Raw genomic sequence first — 26,736 nt, 5'->3', positions numbered from 1 at the left:
TGTGGTAAGTGTAATATTCAGAATACATAAAGAACTCCTACAACTCAGCAATGAACAACCAATTCAAAAGTGAACAAAAAACCTGAAGAGACATTTCTGCAAAGAAGATATACCAATAAGCACATGAAAAGATGCTCAACTGCCACTAATATCTAGGAAAATGCAAATCAAAACCACAATGAGAATTCACTTCAGATTCATTAGGATGGCTATTATAAAACAAAAACAAAAACAGAAAATAACAAGTGTTAGTGAGGATGTGAAGGAATTGGAACCCTCATGAATTGTTGGTGAAAATATCAAATGGTCTGGCCTCTGTGGAAAACAGTTGGGTAGTTCCTCAAAAAGTTAAACACAGAATGACTGTGTGATTCAACAATTCTACTCCTAGGTTATATACAAATAACTGAAATCGGGGACTCAACCAAATACTTGTACATCAATGTTCACAATAGCATTATTTACAATAACCAAAAGGTAGAAACAACTCTTTCAACAGATAAACAGATAAATGAAATGTGGTAAATACACACAATGGAATATTATTCATCAATTAAAAGAAATGAAGTTCTGATACATGCTAAAACATAGGTAAACCTTTAAAACATTATGCTAGGTGAAATAAGCCAAAACCAAAAGGACAAATAGTGTATCCACTTACATATGAGGTACTCTGAAAAAAACAAATTTATAGGGGCAGAAAGTAGAATAAAGGTTACCAGGGGTTAGGGGAATAGGGAGTTGTTTAATGATTACAGAGTTTGGTTTGGGATGATGCAAAAGTTCTGGAAATGAATAGTGGTGATGGTTGCACAGTGATGTGAATGTACTTAATGCCACTTAATTGTACACTTAAAGATGGTAGAAAATGGTAAGTTTTATGTTACGTATATTTTACCACAATAAAAAAGTAATACATCTCCCTTTTTTTCAAAAAAATAAGCATTAAAACATCATAATTAGCCTAGTAGAATTTCAGCCACACTCTACATTAAAACATCTGATTTTCCAAACCAAAAATGAGCAGTTATAAAATCACCTGTCAATTTTTCTAATTTAAAAAAAGAACTATTACAGGCCTGGAAGGGAAAATACAAACTGCAGTATGTTCACTTTAAAAAATGACTATCACTATTTTTTCCAAACCACTAAGCTCAAACAAAACATGCTAAAATTTACTAAGAATAAATCAAGCAAAAGATTATTTTCAGAAGTGGAATAAGCTGCTGTTCCGGTGTACCTTCTTTTCTTTCAAATTTTCACTTGAAAATAAATTGTACTAACACTTCACATTATTAAGCTGTGAGAAACTATGCTCTCTCTTCAAAATAGCTAATAGAAAAAGATGTGACTTGTCATAATATTTGGTAAAAAAAAATAAAAATAGAAATAAGTTCCAAATATTTAATATTCAGAATCTTTAAAATACTGTTGTAAAAATTGCTGTTGCTTTAGAAGAACTTACTGGGTTTAAAATCACTCACAGTTTATTGACAGATTTAATCTTTAACCCAGGGCACAAAGGCAAATGTATACAGTTATGTCTCTAAATGTTTGTGCAGAGTAAAATTTAATTTACTCTTTGTGGCACTGTATCACCAGCCTCACCCCAAAATATAGCAGAATCTAGTTTGTGTTGTTTAAAATGATAACATGTTAAACTAACCTTCGACCAATATTGTTGGTACCTACCAACTGCAGAGTTGGTATTTTAGGCATGAGCAAACCTCATTTAACTTAAAATACTCATAATTAGACTAAATTATCTGGTTCCAGAGTCTGCACACTTGTCCGCAATGTTCCTTCTATATTGCAACTAAGGTTTTTTCCTCTTTTGTCAGAATAGATGTACACTGACAGATTATGTGGTTTTTGTTCTTTTAATTATCAGTGGGTAAAGAATGTAATGGGAAACTCATAAGGAAAACATCAACTTTGCTCCAAGAGGGGTCATCAGTTTTTTGCTTAATCCAAAGAAATGTTGCAAAGACATGTGAAAACTTTAAAAAGCAAAGCCAAAGTCTACATGCCCTAAATATGCAATCTCTATCCTGGAAATGGTTTATCGCTTTTACAATTAATCCATTGCTTTTGGTAATTGAAATAGGAAGATAACATTTCATGAAACAGTGAACATATGAGACCTATGTTCACTGACTTTTTAAACTTCTTTCCTAAAAATATCTCCCCCTTATGTCACATTCTGTGAAAACCAACTGATTCTTCAAAAGGTGACCATCTTAAAATTAGATAATGTCTAATTTATGTATTCCAACTAGTTTATATCTATAGAAATTTCACCAAATGACATGTAAAGATATCTATTCTCATGATAGCCTTGTAAAGCATCATTTCATATGAAGGTGCACAGAAATTCAAAAGGTTAATAACTTTAGAAATGTTAAGTAACATTACCATAGATTAAGACATTGGTCTAGCAAGCACTATCTTAGTTTTTTAATATCCTGTGTAATATTCTACCGTCATATATCACTAACCCAATTTAGCACAACAATCATTAATGATTAAAATCAATTAAAATTCTTAAAGAATTTTGTGGTATCCACTGTGTAAATGAATTACATTATATAGAGATACTTCAGAGCAGTTTATTAAATAGACCTTTCAATTCTACCTGCTCTGCCAGTGATAGGCTTTTTAATAAGCAATTAATTTTATCTAGGTAACAGTGGTTAGATATTTCCCAATTCCACTGGCCAGCTACTTTATTATATATACAATCTAACATATAATACATATTTTGTTGCAAAAGAATGACAAGTATTGGTTAAATGAAGAGCAATTTGCCAGTTTGCACCTTTCTTGCGGATATAAAGTTTGATTCTAATTTGTTGTATGCTTCTGTTAATGAAACTATTTAAAATAACTATTAAAGTCTATAACATTAACATAATGGATACATTCTCCTAGAATCTCAAAAGAGGTGGTTTTTTTTAAATGTTAATTTGAGGCTTTGTAACACATGCCATTCACAGAGTTGTTTTCTTTTTTTAATTTCTAATGGGAACACTTTATACTTTCAATGAGTTCTGTAATCTAAACCAATCTCTACAACTTTGCTAACATGAAGGGGTCATACAAATTCAGAAAAGGTGGAAACTTTAAGTTTTGTTTTTCTTTTCAATGGCACAAATACATTTCTGAAAGCAACAGAACCACAAATCTGACACAACACTGGCTGCATACAGTTAATTGGGTGACCAACTGAAGACAGCTCCCCAGAAAGCTTTGCCCTGAATATTTTGGTATTTCGTCCACCCCCAACTCAGAAGCATACAAATGGTTATACTACTCTCTGATTCCTCAGAACAGAACCAAAGGACAGCCTCTCTCAAAAGCCATATAAGCTCTGTGCAGGACCACTATCATTCTGGGATACTAATGCAAGACCATATGTATGGTCATGAATAAATTCATTCTTCAAAGTATAATGTGCTCAGAAACAGTTGAGTCCATTTACCCTTTTCAAATATGGCTAAGAGAAATTAAAATGAAATACAATAAATATCACAAAGCTTTCTACCTAGGAAAAAATTAACAATATATTGGGAACTGGCAAAATAAGTTCTTCTAGAGTCTGAAGAGATGATGTAAAAGACTCCTTTAAGGCAATGAGGTACTTGAGCTTCAGGGTAAACAGGGAGAAACACTCTGTAGAAGAAAACGTTATAATAAAGTTTCACATTTTCAATTCCTATTTCTCCTGCGAAGCTGAAGAATATAGCTTTCACACTCTAGTCCAATCATATTATAGAAAGATTTCTGCTTAAGAGAGAAGCAAATGGGATTTGGAACAATTCTACTTGCTTAAGAAAACTACAATGAGATATCATCTCACACCAGTCAGAATGGCCATCATCAAAAAATCTAGAAACAGTAAATGCTGGAGAGGGTGTGGAGAAAAGGGAACACTCTTGCACTGCTGGTGGGAATGTGAATTGGTACAGCCACTATGGAGAACAGTATGGAGGTTCCTTAAAAATCTAAAAATAGAACTACCATATGACCCAGCAATCCCACTACTGGGCATATACCCTGAGAAAACCATAATTCAAAAAGAGTCATGTACCAAAATGTTCATTGCAGCTCTATTTACAATAGCCTAGGAGATGGAATAGGAGATGGAAACAACCTAAGTGTCCATCATCAGATGAATGGATAAAGAAGATGTGGCACATATATACAATGGAGTATTACTCAGCCATAAAAAGAAACGAAATTGAGCTATTTGTAATGAGGTGGATGACCTAGAGACTGTCATACAGAGTGAAGTAAGTCATAAAGAGAAAGACAAATACCGTATGCTAACACATATTTATGGAATTTAAGAAAAAAGAAAAATGTCATGAAGAACCTAGGGGTAAGACAGGAATAAAGACACAGACCTACTAGAGGTCTTGAGGATATGGGGAGGGGAAAGGGTAAGCTGTGACAAAGCGAGAGAGTGGCATGGACATGTATACACTACCAAACGTAAAACAGATAGCTAGTGGGAAGCAGCTGCATAGCAAAGGGAGATCAGCTTGGTGCTCTGTGACCGCCTGGGAGGGGAGGGATAGGGAGGGTGGGAGGGAGGGAGACGCAAGAGGGAAGAGATATGGGAACATATGTATATGTATAACTGATTTGCTTTGTTATAAAGCAGAAACTAACACACCATTGTAAAACAATTATACTCCAATAAAGACGTAAAAAAAAAAAAAGAAAAAGAAAAGAAGAGGTCAGTCCAGAATAAAAAGAAAGGTACCTTTCATAATAAAAAGAAAGGTAACCAGGGTACCTGGGTTTACCTTTGCTTTGCGAAAGCGGTAGAGCACCAGCATGCTCACGCAGTCGAGCAGCACACACAGGGCTTGGAAGGAGATGATAGCAAGTCGCAAGTACTTATCCTCCTGGACAAAGCAGGGGCTGTCATCAGCACAGTAGGGGCAGCCCTCCCTGCAGGGCAGGCAGACATGGGCTTCTTCTGACACATCCATTGCATTTCCTGCAAAATGGTGATCCGGACCCCTTCCTGAAAGTTCCAAATAAAACCAGTGTCATTGCACCTCTGAGGTAGGTGAGACTGAGTACAGAGTCAAAACACATCCTCACGTCTTCATTCCTTTTCCCTCTTATTAAAGACCTTTCATCAATCTTCTTGCTAGAGGAGAGAGTTACTTTGTCTTTAGACTCAAACAAAATTCTTTTCATCCTTTTGATTAGAAAAAAAAACTGTCATTCAGACTAATTCAGGAAAATTAGCAAAAATGGAACTAAAACTCCTCAGAGGCAAGGAACAGTTTTCTAAGTCTTTTATTTCACTATCTACCACTCACCAATGGAAACTCCCTACCGCACAAATAATATTCCATAAATATTTGTTAAGGAATTAACAGAAGGAAGGATAAGAAAGTTGTGTCATTCTTGTACCAAGTAAATATACACAACACTTTGGAAACTTCTTGACCTAGATGGCACAGAACCCAAAATAAGACTCTGATTGCTCCTTAATCCAGCAGGGATCTCGTCTACCAAGTTCATTAGGTCTAAATTGGATAAAATGGTACTTAATCGACAGTTGTTCAGTGCGCAACTGCCTGATGAGGATGCATCATTTGCCCAGAATACAATCCATACTTACAGGCTCTCACGTGATTTCCCACCCTGCACACCTATAGGACATTTCCACACTATAATCTAACTGCTGCTACTGATCTCCCTTTAACTTTAGATTCTTCTGTCTCAGTTATCAAACTTAACGTGGCTCTGAAGCCCAAGAGGTAAGAATTCTCTTTAAATGTTGAGTTGAGTTTAGCATTGATAAATATCTAATTAATAATACATACTTAAAAAAAAAAACCCAAACCTATTTCTAACCCTGACCTCAACATGAAAGATATTAGTAAATATATACCCAGTTTAGTATATAATACAGCTCAGTATATAACATAACTTTGATTGAGGAATTTGGGAAAGAAGTTATTCTGGTTAACACCATTTTAATAACACAAAGTCTAACAGAAAATCTTTATTACTTTCATCTCTTGTTGAAGGTTCACAGTCTTTCTAAGATGTATTTTTGTCTTCATTCCTTCCTTAATAAATACAATAGCAAACATAATTGAATATTTCTTTGTTGATTCAGGATACACTGCTGTTTAAGAGTCTTCATTCTGTTACACACTGAAAAGCATATGAATTTCAGTGTCCAGCAGACATGGTTCCCATCCCTAGACAGCTCTATAACATTAGGCAACTCACCCTACCACTTCGGGTCTTACTTTATTTATATATGAAATATGAATTGCTGTGGGGATTAAATGAGATAGTGTATGTAAATCACAGTGCCTTGCTTTCTCTTCTCCAAATATGGGAGACGCAAAGAGTAATTAGGAATCCACTGGTGTCTTAAAGAAAGGCACTACTGATCAAAAACAAGGAAGTTACAAGAAACAGCTGAGATATGAAGGGAGTCAGTGGGAATGACAAGCTCCATTGCAGATAAGTTAAATTTGCCATCCAATTCATTGTCCAGGAGAAATATACAATAAGAAATGAGAAATAATACAAGAATGGAGTGTGGGAGAAGAATCAGTGTCAGTGAAAGAACTTACAGAGAACTCTGGGAGTAGATAAGGTATTGATCAGGAACTGCAAAGAGGAAGAAGTTAAATAGGTAGAAGTTTTCACAATGTCATAGAAGAAAACTGGAATTTACTGGAACATGCTGGAATGTGATCAGAGAGGATGCCTGAGGAAACTATGAGGTTTAATGATTATTTCATCCTTCACTGACCTTTAAGACAGTAGTTTCTGGAGAGTGGTAGAGATTGAAATTAGGTTGTCAGGGCTTAAGGAATAAATACGTAATAAAATAGAATACTGTTTCAGTCAATGTTCCATTGAATACAAAAGGAAAGAAAAGCTCGTGGTTAATAGGTATAATAATAATGGGGTCAAAAAAAAGGATTTTGGTTTTGTGTTTTGTTTTCTTCCATTACAGGTGAGATCTGAACATAGCTATAGTCAGCAAAAGGAGGCACTGGAAATTAAAAAAAGATTGAGAAGATTGGTAAAGACTTTAGAAGTTAGGATTGGAGGTAATCAAGAGCATAGTTGGGGAAATTAACTCTAATAATTGATGTCACTTCTTTTAACACTAGAAAGTAGAGGTATATTAAAGATATTTTAAGTATTTTTTATAGAGAGGAGGAATCAGTTCAAAATCATTTTGATGTATTGAAGAAAGAAAATGTGGAAGCTAATCTTGTAAAGTCTTATACTTCTTAACAGCTCAGGTAAGAATATGTGTGAAGGTGGCCAGTTTTGAGTATGAAGACATGAAAGATTAAGGAAGCAGTTAAACACAAGAAGACCAGTTGGATCACTTGGCAGAAAATGAACCCAGTCTGGATAAGATGATACGATCTACTGGGAGATCTAGTCAAGAGAGTTTTTTTATTTTCTACAATTTTCAGTAGCATAGAAACGAATGGGGAGGATAAAGCAGTCGAGGGGAGAAAATAAAGAGGATTGTGACAATGGCATTGCTGGGGAGAAGGAAACCCATGCTGCCTTTACTCCCTCGGGGTAGCCAGTGCTCAGTCTTCCAGGGGCCTCCTGCGTACGAGTCAATCTAACGGATTAAACAGGAAAACATTTCCCCATCATCAACCTTACTTATTGGTCAAGGGTGGCCACCAGAGTCATTAATTTCCACACGTTTCTGGGTTACGCACTCATGAGCCCAGAGCAGGTTCCTGCACCCTGAAAAATTACTTCAGTGGTGCCCACAGCAGAACAGAAAGGCAGAAGTATGGTCTGAGGTGCCAGTCTGAGGCAAAGAGTAGTACAAATGTACTTATGCAAAGCTGTTCAAAGCTTTCAGAAAATAATCATGGCAATGGCTAGAGTAAGAGGTAGGGCCAAGCAGCATGTGAAAGGGTGAGAAACAGGTATGTAATATAGATACAAACTTGAGGAATAACAGGCACACAAATCAAAATCTATGAAGTATGAAAACCTAGGTTACTAAGAAAACAATGAATTAATAAACTCTTGAGTAAAAAGTGCAGAGTCGTATAGGTGAAGCCAGAAAGAGTCACTGTACTGAGAAAGATTAAGAAAATTGTCAAGGATTCAGATGGTCTGATGAGGCTGACAAAAATGTCAAGGGCTCTAAGAACAGATGTGGGAGACAGAGGTCAGGATTTCCCCTTCGGGCCAAGATGGAAGAATGGGGACTGAATTTACTTTTTCATCAGAAATGATGAAAAAATGGGCAAAATATTTAAAAAGTAATGGTTTTACAGACACTGGACATTTGTAACAAAGGACGGTGATTCCTAACAAGTGCAAACACTCTTCAAATAAACCAACTACCATAAACAGAACCACAACAAAAGTTAAAGCAGTAAAGAAAAAGTATGTAGAGAAAATCTTTGTTTTATGAAATAGTCCTTCTGAACCCAACAGGTAGCTAAAATCTGAGGTACATCCAGAGTTTGTGATACAGGACACACACACACACACACACACACACACACACACACACACACACACACACACACACACACACACACACACACAAAAGATGGCTTCTAAGTGCCAAAGTCATATAGAATACAATTTGAATGGTGTCCCCTAGATTTGAAGAACATGCTGACCATAAGCTGGACTTAGAGAGGTCAGCAAGCCTAGGACTAGTAGATCTCACAGACAACTCTAATTACGTTGTTAAACACTTTCCTACATGTTTACAAAGGAAATTACTCTGCAGAGGTAGTTTATTCTTGCCTGTGGTCCTTTTCTTTCCTTTACAATACATGTCTAATCCGTTTCCTAAAGATAGTAGACAATGCAATGAATTACTCCCAGTTTAAACTATCACACTTAAAGAGTAGAACCCGGGGAATTCCCTGGTGGTCCAGTGGTTAGGACTCTGCACTTCAGGGGGCACAGGTTCCATCCCTGTTCAAGGAACTAAGATTTCGCATGCCATATGGCACAGTCAAAATAAAAAATAAATTATATTAAAAAAAATAACGAGTAGAACTCTCTCCAGTTCCCTATTATACAGATTGTAACCAAATCACAGTATGGTGAGATGCTCTAATAAACTAGGTTGATCAAACTATCCAAAGCTCAATGAGCTTTAAGTCATCACCAAGGGAAAAACCTTAATTTCATGTTAGGAAAAAACAAAACGCAAAACAGTTTCTCTTCTCAGACTTTGCCAAATTCAACAACTGATATTTTTAGAGTATTGTCAAAGACCCATAAGGCATTCTGCAACACTCTAAACATTTGGGTTTAGTTATTTGTTTCCTTTTCATAAGACATATCCAAGGATTAAAAAAGAAAAAAATTTCTCCTGCAATTAAAAATGGAGTACATTCTCTGTGAAATTTATTTTGTGTATATTAAATGTATATAATTAAATTCAATATATATATATTTTTTAATTAGGCTCTCTTTTCTTTCCTTCTTTCTTTTACTAGAAAATCTTATTCCTAAATCAGACTTATATACCATTTCTGCATATGAGAGAAAGATATACATTTCTTCCACTAATCCGATTTTGCTGCACATCTATCTTTTCCCTAGTTATGGCCCCCTCTACATTGGCATATTTTCTTGTGCATAAACCAAGGTTCTTTCATAGTGATCACAATATCCCCCAATTCTGATTTACTGGAGAGACTGTTACTTGTTTAGATTCAGCCTGTTGAAGCAGAGAATGGGAGGTGGAATTCAGGAACACAAGAATCTCAGGCAGTCTGTTGTCCAAATGCAACTACCCTGCCCCATTATTCTCTATCTCCACACCAACACAGAGAACTTTTCACACCTGATCCACTCTGTCTCTGTTCACTTCCCTTCCTGCTGCTCCAAGCCGTTATGGCTATTTTTAATTGCCTGTGTCCCTCTGCTGTGCTTACTGCTAGAGTTCCACACATCCATATGCTGAACCCAAATAAACTGTGAACTCTCTAAAGTAAGACTATGGTTTTATATTTTTATTTCCCAACCTAGATTAAAATTGCAAAAGACCCAACGTATACTGGGCTATAAAATACAATCATGAGTACAGGACATACCATAGAGAAGCCCATTATCTTCCTCAGGTAGGACTGAAATAATAGCTAATGGGTATTATGTCTACTGAAATAGTAATAGCTAGATTCAGGGTTGTAAACTGACATAATTCCAAACAATTCTATATTTCCTGATACAGGTAATATTAAGTTATGTTGGTTAAATGAGTGTTTCAATATTCACGGATAAAAAGCAATTTGTTGGAAGATAAATTATGATAACATCTTATCCTTTGTGCTCAAAATAATCACAAGATCAACTCACAAATGTCAAACAGTGAAGTGCTGCCATGAGAAACTTCCTCTCTAATAATTGCCTTCACTTTATTTGATTATGAAAAATCATGAGATTCTATAAGGGACACAAAGTGTTAAAATGGAGAGAAAGCAAAACTGAAAGTCAGAGATTTGATTTCTAAAGCTCAAAAAAGCTAAAATTAAGGATAGAGCTTTTTACATTTAACTGTTTCCTGTAGGACGCAAAGCATGATTAAATAATCTTCTGGTTCCAAAAATATTTTATTAATTTAGGCTGAAGTTCTCTACCTAGAACAAGAGAATACATGCAGATAGTAGAAATCACACTACTACTAGATAATAATAATGGGCTTTTTGTTAATCTACTGAATGGCACTTTAAGTTTATGATGGTTTAAAATTTTAAGTTCCTAGAGAACAGGACTGTGATTTATATACCTCTTTATATACTCAGCACCAAACACAGTAATTTATACATACTGGATAGTCAGGAAATAATTGATAATGATAAAAGTGATCTCTCAAAAGAATAAATTAATTGACCTGTAATACGAATGTATAGTTGAAAATCACATTCAACTCAAATCTTTCTTTGTGTTCTCAAACCAGTTATGCATAAAAATTATATTTTTCAAGATGCTAGACATAAACTAGAAAGATACATTAAGAATATAAGCTATTACTTAATATTACTGTTTAGAAATCATCTTGGATGATAATTGATTCTGAGCAACTTGAAACATCCTCCACGCATCCTCCAGAATCCCAATCTGCTTTGCTAAGACTTAAAAACAAAGTTGATACTTGGAACTTTCAGATGAAGCAAATACTTCCTGAAGACAAATGGCAAATATGAAGAGCTATTAACTTTGGCAATAGGAGGTTTTCAGTTCATTATATGGGTGATCAAATATGCTGCCTTGAGCAAAACTATAGAGGGCATAGGGAGAAGGTTACAGTAGCTCCACAGGAGCACTGGTGAATCTAAAACATTCACCTGTAAACAGGAGCCCATCAAGATAAATTGTGACAATTCGTAAACAGTATGTTAATCTATTTGCTTACCTTAATTTTTTTACATTGACATCAGAAAAACATATAACCTCTGGACATTTATACCAAGTTTTAGAAAGATTATATAGAGAGAGACTATTGTATAAAAACTATAAACTTAAAGAATTAAATGACCAATAGATTTTCAAATGCCTTTTAAATTCTACTTTTCTATACATTCCAAAGTTTCTTTAATGTGTATATAATTTTTATAATAAAAACTAAATATTTAAAACCAGGACCCTCTAGATAGCAGTAAGCAACAAAGTAAATTTTGCTCCAAATCCCAAAGGCCTAATTAACCCACCAATGCTACAATTACTGAAAACTTTTAGACCTCTGAAATTGTGAAAATTCTATTTTTGTAGCTTTTAATTTGATATAATTTGAAATGCATAGAATAGCAGCAAGAAATCCGTATAAATGGATTAAAAAGATGTGGCACATATACACAGTGGAATATTATTCAGCCATGAGAAAATAGGATATCCTGCCATTTGTTTCAACATGGATGGACCTTGAGTACATTATGCTGAGCAAGGTAAGTCAGATAGGGAAAGGCAAGTACTATATGATATCACTAACAGAGAATCGTACGTGGAATCTAAAAAAGTCGAACCTGTAAAACACAGAGAGTAAAATGGTAGTTAACAGCTATAGGAGGTGACGGGTTAAAATTGATGGTGTTTAAAACTACAAACTTGTAAGGAGTAGTAAATAAGCCATAGAGATATGATGCACAGCACAATGAATACAGACAATAATATCGTACTATAATGATGTAATGTGATAAATATTGCTTCAATGGCAGTCATATTACAATATATAAATGTATCAAAGTAACACACTGTACACCTTAAATTTACAAAATGTAACAAATTTATCAAATATAAAAAAGAAATCCTATATATTTCTTACCCTGATTCACTAATTATTTATATTCTATAGCATTTACTTTATCATTCATGTTCTCGATATAAAACTGATGTTTAAAAATGTATATGTATACTATTTTTTTCTGAACCATTTGAGATATTGTATCTCTCTACCTATAAACACTTCAGCTTGTATGTCCTGAGAAAAGAGCATTCTCATACAAATGCACATTACAATGATCGAAGTTGGGAACCTTAATACTGATGAAATTTTTTTTAATGAACAGTCCATATTAAAATTTCATCAATTCTCAGAGTAATGTCCTTTGTAGCTATTATCTATCCAGGATGAAATCCAGGATCATGCATTACATTTAGGTGCCACACCTCTAGTCTCTGATCTGAAACACAATTAAACAAAAAAGTATTTTTTCTAGTCTCCCAAAACACTTTTCTGATCAGTTTGCAAATTTTGCTGAGTTTTATAAGGTTTTTGTTTTACAAACTATGATCAGCATATTTTTAAGAATGTACCATACAGCAAACATACAGCTGTTGCAAAATAATGTATATTAGGGCTTCCCTGGTGGCGCAGTGGTTGAGAGTCCGCCTGCCGATGCAGGGGACACGGGTTTGTGCCCCGGTCCAGGAAGATCCCACATGCTGCGGAGCGGCTGGGCGCGTGAGCCATGGCCGCTGAGCCTGCGCGCCCGGAGCCTGTGCTCCGCAGCGGGAGAGGCCACAACAGTGAGAGGCCCATGTACCACAAAAAAAAAAAAGTTTATTAAATGCATACAATAAATACTAAATTATATATCTGTATGTTACTGTTGGCTACATTTTTTACATGAAATAATAAAGTGCAATATTTTACATCATTAAATCAGGAAATAAAGATTATTTCTTAGTGAGTCCTTCATTTTTATGCTGTTCTTTTAAATTTTGTACTGCTTATGATATTCTAATAAGATTAGGATAGTTAACACTGTTAACAATGCCTTTCTAAATATTTCACCCCATTTGGGGATTTTTTAAAAACTTCTATTGAAATAAATTAAACAATTCAAAATAACCCAATAAAATGAGGAGATACAGTTTTAAATAATGTGCTTAGACATACTGTCTTATGAAATCTGAATTTCAGTTAACAGTGCTATCATTCCCATAGACAATGGACTTGAGGACATGGGGAGGGGGAACAGTAAGCTGGGACAAAGTGAGAGAGTAGCATTGACATATATACACTACCAAATATAAAACAGATAGCTAGTTGGAAACAGCTGCATGGCAAGGGGAGATCAGCTCGGTGGTTTGTGACCACTTAGAGGGGTGGGATAGGGAGGATGGGAGGGAGGTGCAAGAGGGAGGGGATATGGGGATATATGTATACATATAGCTGATTCTCTTTTTTACACAGCAGAAAGTAACACTGTAAAGCAATTATACTCCAATAAAGATGTTAAAAAAAAAATAGTGCTGTCATTCCTATCTAGCCATACCTCTTTCCACAAAAAAGTTCAGTAAAGAATAAACTGCATTACTCATTAATTAAAAGTTGTCCTTATACATAATATTAAGTAGAAATATCTTAAACTTTTTCCTTTAACAAGGTAATACCATCCTTTTCCTTTGAAGGGAATTGCAAACGGAATTAGAAGGTAACATTAGAAAACTCATGTGGCAAAATTCTATTTGAATGCCGGCTGCCAAAGAAAAAAAAAATTACATTGTGTACACATTGAGAAATTTCATTTGTCATAAAAATCCAAGTGGTAATTTCAGTCACTGCTGATGAAACACTAAAACTTTTCAGAAGTTTTCTTAAAATACTAGTTTTTAAAATATTTTCTGAAGATTTAACAAATGAACAAACTAAAGGAGAACTTCTCTCCTGCTGCTCCTCCATTTTTTTAATAGAAAAAAAATACATCTTTCTTAATCTCTTAGATTGATACCCCCTGGGAATAAATTATAGAAGTGTCAAGCTGGTACATCAAAATGTATTTACCTTTTTTACAACTTGTGCACATATTTCAAAATGTACCCCAGAAAGTTTTCTTCCTATATTTTATGGAAGAAAAACACTGAGTTTCTGATTTAGAAAAAAATGAGGAATGAGTTTGAGGGGGGAGGGTGGATTGAAGCAGAAGTTATATATTTCAGGTCTTCATAGTATAAATATTATGTAGAAATATCACTATTGTATTAAGGGTTTTGCTGATTAAGACACTTAAGTGCCAGAAGTATAAACTTGTGTTTTCACAATAGTAAAAACACAACATTTGGACATTTGAGTATCTGGATAGAAACCATACCTACCCTTGAAAGCCTGTTAAATCTTAAAGCTCTTACATTTGATCTAATTTACTAATATTGGACAGTGAGTTATATTTTACTCAAGATTGCCCTCATTTGTTGCTTGCGGGTATTGCAATATGTTCTGGGAAGATGATGGGTCTGTCCCAGAAGCTCAGAAACCTCGCTTTTTTACTCCTGTTTCTCCAGTTCTAAACAATGTCTGGCACAGAGGCAGTGCCCAGTAGTATTTCTGACAGATGGATTTTCAGGCACATAAACCAATCAACAAACCAGCTGATCAGAGGTCCCTTCTTAGAGGTGTTGTGGCCCTCAGTGCTAGGAACTGGTTCAGGCAGAAGAAGCTTAGAGCTTGGACCTTTGCAAGACCAGCCCCATGTGTTTATATGTCACAGACCTCTCTTCTTTCCATTCAACAGGCATGAGAGAAAAAGATGAATCACAGACAATGAACATAACTCAGCTGGAAGTAACAAAGAATCAAGTCAGACAATGAGGGTTCAGCATCAGCTCTCCATACAAATAATGCTCATCTGACATCATTATTAGGGTAAACATCTTCTTCTTTTCCATACACATATCTGATTTTTCATTAGAACTGGAGGGAACGTATTCATCAATCAATGTTTAGAGTTAAAATGCTGCAATGAGCTAACCATGGGAAGATATATTTGTTCATTATTTCATCTGTTTAAGATGATGAAGTAATCTGCCTCCAGTCTCCAACTTGATAAAATCACATCCAAAAATTAAGTGGAAATAGGTACATGCACATGAGTAGCTCCAATACACTCAGGAGATTTCTGTGCATATTTGGTTCAATATGTATAATATTCATGAGGAGAGAACAGTTAGCAAACTGTGGTTATGCTCACACTGTTGTCCAAAAAGATTGCTACTGTTAGGACAGGAATACATATTTGCATATCCTAAAATCAGGAGTAGCTAATATACTTTCATGCACTTATATCATGAATGGCTAGCTGTAACAATAAGCTCAAAATGAAGCCCAGAGCAAAAATTTTTTAATTTATATTTCCTCACTATGAATATAGTCAATCTTTCCCTGAATTTCTATATGCTTACATAAACATCTTATATTCACTTTTCTATTGTCTTCTAGATTATTTCTTATAAGTGACTGTAGTAGTATTCTTCTTTGGACAAAAATACCACCTTAGATAGATCTTGGAACGTTTCTGATCTGAATTATAAAATTATTAAACACGAATGGATTTTTTTTTTTTTTGCCTATGGACTATTTATTCAATCTCCACAACACCCAATACATAAGTACTATAAATAAAGACTAAATTCTCCATATTCGCTTTAATATAATAATCACTATAATTTGGGGGGATATCATGTTATCTCAATTACTCCTCATAACTACCAAGGGCATAGATTTCACTCTTCCTGATGTATGAATAAGGGGAGAGTCTCAGAATATATGAGAAACTTCCCAAGTCTCCTGTGAGTAAGTGGAGATAAGACTCAAATCCGTCTGTCTGACTCAAAGGCCATCCTCATACAAAGAGCCTGCTAGATTATAAATTGTCTAAGTCAGCAATCATTTGCAATTATGAACAGTTTCCTCTAGAAAAAACATATGGCTTACTGTGAACACTGGAATGAATGCCGAGTGGGAACCAAACATACTGAGTGTACTGGTTTTCTATTACAAATTACCACAAATCTGGTATCTTAAAACAACACAAATCTATACTGCTTCTTACATGAAATATAATACACAGTTGACCCTTGAACAACACAGGTTTGAACTGTGCAGGTTCACTTACACGTGGATTTTTCTCACTGCATATGTACTACAGTACTACATGATCCATGGTCGGCTGAATCAATGTATGTGGAACCACAGGTGAGGAAGGCCGACTATAAAGTTATACACAGATTTTCAACTTCACAGGGGCCAGTGCCCCTAACCCTGTGTGGTTCAAGAGTCAACTACAGTTATGTTCATTCTGATATTTCTATAGCTCAGAAGTCTGATATGGGTCTCACTGGGCTATCACCAAGGTGTGAGCAGGGCTGCATTTTCTTCTGGAGAGTCCAGGAGAGACGTTATTTCCTCGCCTTTTCCAGCTTCTTGAGGCCACCTCCATTCCTTGGCTTGTGGACCCTTTCCTCCATCTTCAAAGACAGTGATGTAGCATTTCTCAAGCGTCCCTCCTTGTGTCCTTACATCTATCTCTAACTACCACTGGGAATAGTTCTCTGCTCTTCAGAACTCACGTGATTAGGCTGGACCCACCTGGAGAATCCAGGATAATCTCCCCATCTCAATGTTTGTAATTTAATCACATCTGAGAAGTCCCTTCTTGCCATGTGAAGTACCATTTTCACAGGTTGTGAACATTGGAACATGCACATCTTTTGGGGTTTAGGGGGCACTGTTCCGCTTACTACAATGAGCTAATGTATGAATAATTGACAGTCCAATTCCCCTGCCAGAGGTTTTTTAATACTTGGGGGAAGCTGATTGTTAACACAAGTGAATCTCTAATTAGCAGTCTAATAATGTAAACAAATAAAAAGAATGAAATACCTAAGGGAAAATCTAACAAAGTAAAATTTCAGCTGGTAGGGGAGAAGGAAGACTTTGAGTGGACTATTACATCTCATAGCGAGGCCCATTTTAAGGATAAAGCTGAAAAACTCTGGGACTTGAAAATGTGTTCCTCAGCTGGGAAGTGGAGCAAATACTAGACGGAAGGGATGAAAATGGGCAGAATATCTGAGGAAAGGGGTAAGCAGAATAAATACAAGCTTTCCAATAGTTACCATAAAAGTAACGATATTTTTGAGCATTTAATACGTGCCAATTACTATGATTAGAACTCTATATTCATTACATCATTGAATCCTTATTTATTCTATAAAGCAGATGGTGTTATCCCAATTTTATGTATGGCACAATTGAAGCTTAGGTTAGTTAAATAATTTAGCACAGTGCAAGTAAGTAATGGAGGCAGGATTCAAACCCAAATTAGACTTATTCCAAAGACTATGCTCTTAATTATTATATTAAACTATGGTAGAAATACAGCTCTGAGATCGGCAACCAGGGAAATCCAACATGGTATGGAGTGTTCCAATAACTGAAAAGAACTAGTTAAAGACAAACGAGGTAAATGAGATAGTCAGTAGTCCAAGAAGCTTGGCGGCACTGGAAACTCTTCCACTGGCAAATAACCCTATCTGCCAGACATTTAGTGCCTGGACTCCAATCCCTATAAACAGGACTAATGAAAGAAGATGTAAAAACTGAAAATTAGGCAAATGACAGACAAAAGTATAGGCCCAGGCAGTTAGATGGAGAATTTTGCTACTACAACTGAAGTGATTAGAACCAGGTCACAAGGCTTAAGTAAGACCAAGAGCAAAAGTAATGATGTTGATTATGAGAATATGATATTGAAGCTCTTTTAATCCATTCCAAGTTGGGGATTAGACTAGAGACTGGACTTAGTCTGCAAAAAGCCAAATATCTCCAGCTCTCCGGTCATGAAACAGAAGAGGAATGGGGAGTGTGAGACCCAAGTGCAACACAGAGATGTGCATCCCAGAGACAGGTTAGCCTTGCTGAGCAGTTTGCTTGGAGCTCAGCATCCCTATACTGTACCTGCTTTCAAAGAGTTTTCCATTTCTTTCTTCTGAGACTACACATTTTTTAAATCTCTGCTTTTGGGGGGCCTTTTTTTTTTAATTTTTTTTTTTAAATATATATATTTTTTGCGGTACGCGGGCCTCTCACTGCTGTGGCCTCTCGTGCCGTGGAGCACAGGCTCCAGACGCGCAGGCCCAGCGGCCACGGCCCACGGGCCCAGCTGCTCCGCGGCACGCGGGATCCTCCCAGACCGGGGCACGAACCCGCGCCCCCTGCATCGGCAGGCGGACCCTCAACCACTGCGCCACCAGGGAAGCCCGGGGGGGCATTTTTTCCCCACCATCAACAGAGTTGCCAAAGCAGGGATTGTCATTTTTAGATGTGGGTCATTTGTTAGATGAGTTTATCTGGAAATGCATGTGAGCTGAAGTCGATCCAAAAGGCAAGAGAGGGAAGACTGAGAGGCTGGTAATGTGTCCCATGAAAGAGAAAGGAGATTGTACTGAAGACAGAGTTCAAACTGTGACAGATGGATTTGAGGAAGATGAGCTTGTCATAAGCTTGTATTTCAACAACCTGGAAGTGAACAACCTAGATTTGAAGAGACAGTTACACATCAGTACTTGGCGATTCTGAAATCCTGCTGCTATCCAGATGTCAGATCCTATTAGCTCTCCTATGACCACCAATCTAAAGAGATGCCAGGAACACAGTCTCCGGGCTGTCAGCACAGTTTTAAATCAAGTCATCTGAACGTATCTTTGTTGTTCTTTACAAGTTCTTTGTTTACTGTGGGCCTAGGTCTAAATAAAGATTTTTAAATCACTTCATATTTTAACAGGATTTTTAACAGTCACACTGACATTTTCTCTAAGAGATCAACACCACATCTTAGCTCCTCTCTCCAAATGGGATACAAGACTATATGTGGGAATTTCAGGTCTTTTTCTAGATTCACAGCTATAAATAAGTAAATTTTACCTTTGAGAGGCATCCCTTTCTGTTTTCTATATCCCACTTTCCCTATCAAGCAACTGATTTCCTCCTGTTGCCTTTAACTCCCAAGTTTTCTTTGTATTGTCCTTCTCAATGCAGCACTGGTTGTTACAGACTTTTGCTGTCCCATCTTCCTTCTGATCTATGTAGAATTCATTCTCTAAGAATTCTAGTTTAAAAAATTGGTTATCCTAATATAATAAAATATGTGAGACAAAGTGCTAAATACCAATGGTACTTAAGGAGTCTCTCTGTACATCTATCACTGATGTGTGTTTATATATGTGTTTGCTTATTCATTTATTTAACTATATCTATGAACACTTATTATGTGCCATGTACTATGCTAGCTGTTTTGCATACATTACCTCATTTATTGGGTCTTCGATGCTTTCTTTACCTTTGGCCCAAGGGATAAGTGTAGTCATTCCTTACTTCACAGAAACCACCTCAAGAATATATGGAAACGACTACCCATATGAATTGCCTGGCTACTATGATTAAAAACTTAACACATTAAAACAGAGGTATGTAGTATAATTCTAATAGTAAATGAAATTTTTTTTTAAATGTTTGGCTAGCCCTTGGCAGAATACCCTACTGAGCTGTAACTCCTGGTCCTTAGGACAAGGAATGAATACTGTTAGATTTTCATGCAACCTGGCAAGGCCATCAGGAAAGACATTTTTGGTCAAAGAGCACTTTACTGACTTCAAATTATAACATGCAGCTAGCTTTCTCTTCTGTCATTGAGGCAGGCCAGTTCTAGCTAAGTATGTGCTGAGGTCAAAGCTGAATCACAGGTATGCCCAAATATAGCTCATCTTTCTGAAAACTGTGGCCTCCTTTCCACAGCTGCTGTGTGTACAACACACGAGTTATTAGCCTTATGCAGAGAAGCGGCCCCTTCTTAGACAGAGTAGGTCCAGTGAAAAGCACTGGCTTTTAAAATAAGGAGGAAAGTAGGAGTATGCAAATTAAATAAAGATAAGTTGTTAAAGGTTAACTAGTTTCTCCTGGTGGTGTTATAAGCAAATGGCATAGTCATTCTCTAGTTCTACAATATTTAAATGTTTTATTTCAGTCACATAGTGGGAGCTGAGAACAAATGTGGGTAAACCAGATACAAAATACCTTCACAGAACATAAGCTAAAACCTATTCCCTTAATCCTTCAGTGTTGAATCATATGTTATGTCTGGACCATAAATGTGAAGAATGCCAAAGTCGCTGGGCTATTGCCATGATCTTGTACACACACACACACACACACACACACACACACACAATCATATCCATGCTGAAAATATGTTACCGTCATTCCTATTGTATTAGTTTTCTATTGCTGTGTAATAACTTATTGGAAACCTAGGGCTGAAAACACCTATCATTACGTCCCAGTTTCTGTTGATCAGAGGTCTGGCACAGTGAAGCTGGGCTCTCTGCTCAGGGTCTCACTAGACTAAAACCAAAGTTTTGGCTAGGCTATATTCTCATCTGGAGCTTCCAAATGTATTCACACTGTTGGAAGAACCTATAGATCTTTGCATTTATACAACTGAGGTTCCTGTTTTCTTGCTGGCTGCCTTAGCTCTTAGGGGCCACCCTCAGGTCCTAGCCACATGGCCCTCTCACAACAAGCTAATTTATTTCTTCAAAACTGGCACTAGAATCTCTCTCCAGTCTGCTACTATGGGAAGGAGTCATTTAATGCAATATAATCACTTGAGCAACTATACCATCACCTTTGCTTCATAACATAGCCTAGCAAGGGAGTGAGTACCTCGTTGTATTCACAGATGCCACCCACACTTAAGGGGAGGAGATCTGTACAGCACATGTGGGAGCAGAATCTTGGAGGCCATCTTGGAGGCCTACAACAACTATTACTCAGAACAAGGGCTGAACCCTGTGAATTATATGACTGAGGAGAGAGCAAAATGTTACTCACTTCCAGAACCTAGAAGTCAAGTGTAAACTGTCTCAAGATGAAGAACAGTGCTTTCCAAGAAAAAAAGAAGAAAAAAATCCATAAATGTCTACCAAGTTTCCCAGAGGAAGACACTCAGGTCTAAATTTCACTGTATACTTTGAACTACGCCCAGTAGAGATGCAAATTCCTATACAGACCGATAATAAGGCTGACAAAGATTTATGGATGACTACCTAAATGATACCTGTACCTCAGTTTTGGCAACCCCAAACCCTGTACCTCCTTTCTCCACTACATTCCTTCTTGTTATACCCAATAGCTGGCTACAAGCCAACGTGGCAACACTGCATTCTCTAGAGGCAGAGTAAAAAAAAATCAATATTCAAATAGTAACTTTGACATTTTCTGGAGTAAGATTAAAACAACCAGGTGAGCAAGTTTTGATTCTGCAATACCTGCATACCTCAGAGATATTGTGGGTTTGGTTTCAGACCACTGCAATAAAGTGAAACCGCAGTAAAGCAAGTCACACGAATTTTTTTGGTTTCCCACTGCATGTAAAAGTCATGCTTACAGCATTCTGCAGTCTATTAAGTGTACAATATCACTATGTCTAAAAAACCAATATACAGACCTTAATTTAAAAATGCTTTATTCAGAAAAAAGTGCTAATCATCATCTGACAATACAGGGTTGCCACAAACCTTCAATTTGTAAAAAAGCACAATATCTTTGATGCGTAACGAAGCAGAGCAAGACAAAATGAGGTGTGCCTGTGTACCTCCTGTACAATCACCTCCCCTTGAATGATGGTGGACCTGTAAGTATGATGAGATAGGCTTTCCTTTGATTAAGTGACATTACATGGCAAAGTGATGGGATAGTCATTTCCATGACTGATATAATGATTATATTATATAAGACTCCATCTGAACAGACCGGGGAGATTTTCTTGGTGGCCTTGAAAAGTAAGGGTCACATGAGTAGGCCTTGAGGAGACTTCTGGGAGCTGAGAGTAAGCCCAGGTTGGCGGCTAGCAATAAAATGGGGACCTCACACATACAGTTGAAAGGAACCTAATTCTGTCAATGACCTGAATGAACTTGAAAGAAGTCCCTGAGCCTCAGATCAGATCACATCGCAGACGACCCCTTGACTTTGGCTCCGTGAGACCCTGTGCAGAGGAACCAGCTAACCCCTGACTGAAAAAGCTAATCAGTTGAAACTGTGTGATAATATGATTGTGTTGCCTTAAGGTGTTAACTCTGTGGCACTGCCTCATGCAGCATAGAGACCTAACATACAAACAAATTGAAACATAAATAAAATAAGCAAACTAGCAAAATTAGCTTTAGGAATTTTCTGCAGCAACACCTCTCAATAACTGAATCCCAACTGGTCTCACTGAGTAGCTACAGTATTTCCAGGCATTTAAAATGTATTGAAAACAAAAATATACCTAAAAAAAAACCCCACATTTTTTGGTGGTACTCCAGAGGATTGGAGATGACAAACTAAAGCAAAAACTCCTTAAGTGATGAAAGAATGCCAAACCAGTGGGGATTTAATCATCTAACTCCAACAAGGTTAAAAGAAAATCTAAATAATTAATTATGATAGATATTATGTGTATTCACATATATGCACAGAAGCAAAGGGCACTTACTCTGAAAGCTGTTCACTGAGAAGACTCGAGGATGATAGAATCCTGCTTTGCAAATGCACTGATAGGCTCCAAGCACGAATCCTAGGCCCTTAATCGGCATACACTATGAGAAAGAAAAGACAGCAGTACCGTTGATCATAGTTTACTTCACAGTATAAAGACTCACAGATATCCATCATTGCAAATGGTAACAGAGATACCACATTTTCCAGAAATAAAATATCTCATTTTTGAACTTTATTTTAGGTTTGTTTGCCAACATTTTTGTAAAGTAGTTTTCTTTCTAAATATATGCCATTACAGCTGCAGTTGCCATACATCTTTAACTCATTCAGTTGCCTTAGGAAGTAATTATAGACAGTTTTTTTTAATGCCTCACATATCATCTTATTGCCTTAAGAGATATTTCTTAAGCCTATAAGAATATTTTTAAAAGTGATTCCATGCGAAATATTTCCACCAAAGCAAAGGTAGGTAGGTAGATGGACAGACAGATACATAGAATTTAAGATGTGGAAATTGCCTTTAAGAATTAAATATTCATCAAATTTCATCCACGGATTAAAAAATACAAATTGATGGAATAACAAAACAAGTAAACTTTAAAGTGTAATTTAGAAGAGGATAAAAAGATAAATTAATGATCTGAAATGCTCTTTACCTAAAATCTGTTTCATAGATAAATATTCTACATGTACATAAACATGAAGAAAAGTAATGATTGGCTTTCCAAATATATCACACCAATAGACATGATGGACATCCCAAAAGCTTAATATTGGCATCTTTCAAGAATATCACTGAACCCTAGCAAAATTCAGTTTAACATACTTCATTTCTTTTTTTTTTTTTAACATCTTTATTGGAGTATAATTGCTTTACAATGGTGTGTTAGTTTCTGCTTTATAACAAAGTGAATCAGCTATACATATACAAATATCCCCATATCTCCTCCCTCTTGCGTCTCCCTCCCACTCTCCCTATCCCACCACTCTAGGTGGTCACAGAGCACCGAGCTGACCTCCCCATGCTATGTGGCTGCTTCCCACTAGCTATCTATTTTACATGTGGTAGTATTTATAAGTCCATGCCACTCTCTCACTTCGTTCCAGCTTACCCTTCCCCCTCCCCGTGTCCTCAAGTCCATTCCCTACGCCTGCGTGTTTATTCCTGTCCTACTCCTAGGTTCTTCAGAACCTTTTTTTTTTTAGATTCCATATATATATGTTAGCATACGGTATTTGCTTTTCTCTTTCTGATCTACTTCACTCTGTATAACAGACTCGAGGTTCATCCACCTCACTACAAATAACTCAATTTCATTTCTTTTAATGGCTGAGTAATATTCCATTGTATACATGTGCCACATCTTCTTTATCCACTCATCTGTCGATGGACACTTAGGTTGTTTCCATGTCCTGGCTATTGTAAATACTGCTGCGATGAACACATGACTCTTTTTGAATTATGGTTTTCTCAACTGACTCAAGTGCTGGGTCATATTGTAGCAATATTTTCAGTTTTTTAGGGAACCTCCATACTGTTCTCCATAGTGGCTGTATCAACTTACATTCTCACCAACAGTGCAAGAGGGTTGCCTTTTCTCCACACCCTCTCCAGCATTTACTGTTTGTAGATTTTTTTATTTTTATTTTTTTGCGGTACGCGGGCCTCTCACTGTTGTGGCCTTTCCCATTGTGGAGCACAGGCTCCAGATGCGCAGGCTCAGCGGCCATGGCTCACGGGCCCAGCCGCTCCGCGGCATGCGGGATCTTCCCGGACCGGGGCACGAACCCGTGTCCCCTGCACCAGCAGGTGGACTCTCAACCACTGTGCCATGAGGGAAGCCTTGTTTGTAGGTTTTTTGATGATGGCCATTCTGACTGGTATGAGGTGATACCTCACTGTAGTTTTGATTTGCATTTCTCTAATGATTAGTGATGTTGAGCATCCTTTCATGTGTTTATTGGCAATCTGTAGATCTTCTCTGGAGAAATGTCTATTTAGGTCTTCTGCACATTTTTGGATTGGGTTTTTTGTTTTTTTGATATTGAGTTGTATGAGCTGCTTGTAAATCTTGGAGGTTAATCCTTTGTCAGCTGCTTCATTTGCAAATATTTTCTCCCATTCTGAGGGTTGTCTTTTCGCCTTATTTATGGTTTCCTTTGCTGTACAAAAGCTTTGAAGTTTCATTAGGTCCCATTTGTTTATTTTTGTTTTTATTTCCGTTTCTCTAGGAGGTGGGTCAAAAAGGATCTTGCTGTGATTTATGTCAGAGTGGTCTGCCTATGTTTTCCTCTAAGAGTTTTAGAGTGTCTGGCCTTACATTTAGGCCTTTAATCCATTTTGAGTTTATTTTTGTGTCTGGTGTTAGGGAGTGTTTGAATTTCATTCATTCTTTTACATGTAGCTGTCCAGTTTTCTCAGCACCACTTATTGAAGAGGCTCTCTTTTCTCCACTGTATATTCTTGCCTCCTTTATCAAAGATATGTGTGTGGGTTTACCTCTGGGCTTTCTATCCTGTTCCATTGGTCTATATTTCTGTTTTTGTGCCAGTACCATACATACTTCATTTCTGCTACATTCAATTACATAAGGATGGAATAACTTCCATTAAAATACAGTTTATCAGTAAAACAGGGTGTTTCAAGAACTTGATCAACACTGAAATTTCTTTTTTGATAGCTCTCTACCAAGATCCCAACACTTTACCTTTTTGCCATTATAACCTATTAGAGGAGCTCAGAATTTAGTGAATCTGAAAGTTACAAATAGTGACCCTCTGACAGAGGCCCTTGAGAGAAAATACTAAATTATCTAAATAATAATCCCTCAATCTAAGCTTTAATGATTAGTAATAAGATCAAAATTACATATCATGAAAATTCCAGCAAACAATGAAGTATTTATATGTAAGGTAGCAAGAGCTAATACATGCTCTAAATTCATAGGTTATAGCACGAAAATCTTTGAAAAAGAGCTCTCTAAAAGACCTTGAATATTTTATTTCATTAATACCCTTTTTTTTTTTCACCCAACACACTCATATCCAATTATGTCTTGCAATTGAAAACACAGTTCTTGACCCAGAGCAAAATACAAGGACAGATAAGTACCAGTCAATTCAACTGGGTTGGCAAGTAGTTATGAAAGAACTATTGTGTGTGTAGAGAATTCCTCCAGGACTTAAATGAAATAACACATCCTACTTATAAAGGTCTAGTGATATCGTGGGTCAGATCCTATTTCTGAATTGTATAAATAAAAAGGCAATTGTAACACTTACTTTGGAGAAGCACTAGTATTATAAGAGATCATATTGTTTGTGGTCAGTCAGAAAACATATGCCTGAATTCTGACTTACTAGTTATGTGAATTTGGGGCTGTTCTCTTAACTTCGCTGAGACTTATTTTTTTTAACTTGTAAGAACAATCATTCAATTAGATTCAGGAACACTTTGAAGAAAGCAGAACTACCAAGATGTCCTAATAGCTGAAATACAGGGTATAAGAGGAAGAGAAGAATAAAAGATGACTCCCAGGTTTTTGGCCTGAGCAACCTTAAGAATGGAGTTGCCATCAAGGATCTGGGAAAGGCTGCAGGTGGAGCTGATTTGGAGAAGAGAACACAAGTTCAGTTTTGCAAATGTTAAGTGTGAAGTGTCTATTTGAAATTTAATTCCTGATATCAAGTAGTCTGGGGCTTCCCTGGTGGCACAGTGGTTGAGAGTCTGCCTGCTGATGCAGGGGACGCGGGTTCGTGCCCTGGTCCGGGAAGATCCCACATTCCACGGAGCGGCTGGGCCCGTGAGCCATGGCCGCTGAGCCTGCACATCCGGAGCCTGTGCTCCGCGACGGGAGAGGCCACAACAGTGAGAGGCCCGCGTACCAAAAAAAAAAAAAAAAAAAAAA

At 36.8% G+C, this 26,736-nt stretch overlaps 1 protein-coding gene across 1 annotated transcript in view; it reads right to left on the bottom strand.

Annotated features, from left to right (window-relative positions):
- The window catches only part of GPR158 (G protein-coupled receptor 158), a 323,232-nt gene that overhangs the window by 145,800 nt on the left and 150,696 nt on the right, over positions 1-26,736 (bottom strand). Inside the window, exons 3-4 of the mRNA XM_027121877.1 lie at positions 22,824-22,926; positions 4,812-5,035 (exon numbers count right to left, since the gene is read on the bottom strand). Of these exons, the coding sequence (XP_026977678.1) occupies positions 4,812-5,035; positions 22,824-22,926 (327 nt within the window). The remainder of the gene's footprint in view (positions 1-4,811; positions 5,036-22,823; positions 22,927-26,736) is intronic.

Source organism: Aethalodelphis obliquidens, unplaced genomic scaffold (genome assembly GCF_003676395.1).
Source record: "Aethalodelphis obliquidens isolate GAN/ISIS:26980383/991018 unplaced genomic scaffold, ASM367639v1 scaffold23, whole genome shotgun sequence".
NCBI lineage: Eukaryota > Metazoa > Chordata > Mammalia > Artiodactyla > Delphinidae > Aethalodelphis > Aethalodelphis obliquidens.
This window is presented reverse-complemented; position numbering and strand designations above follow the sequence as displayed.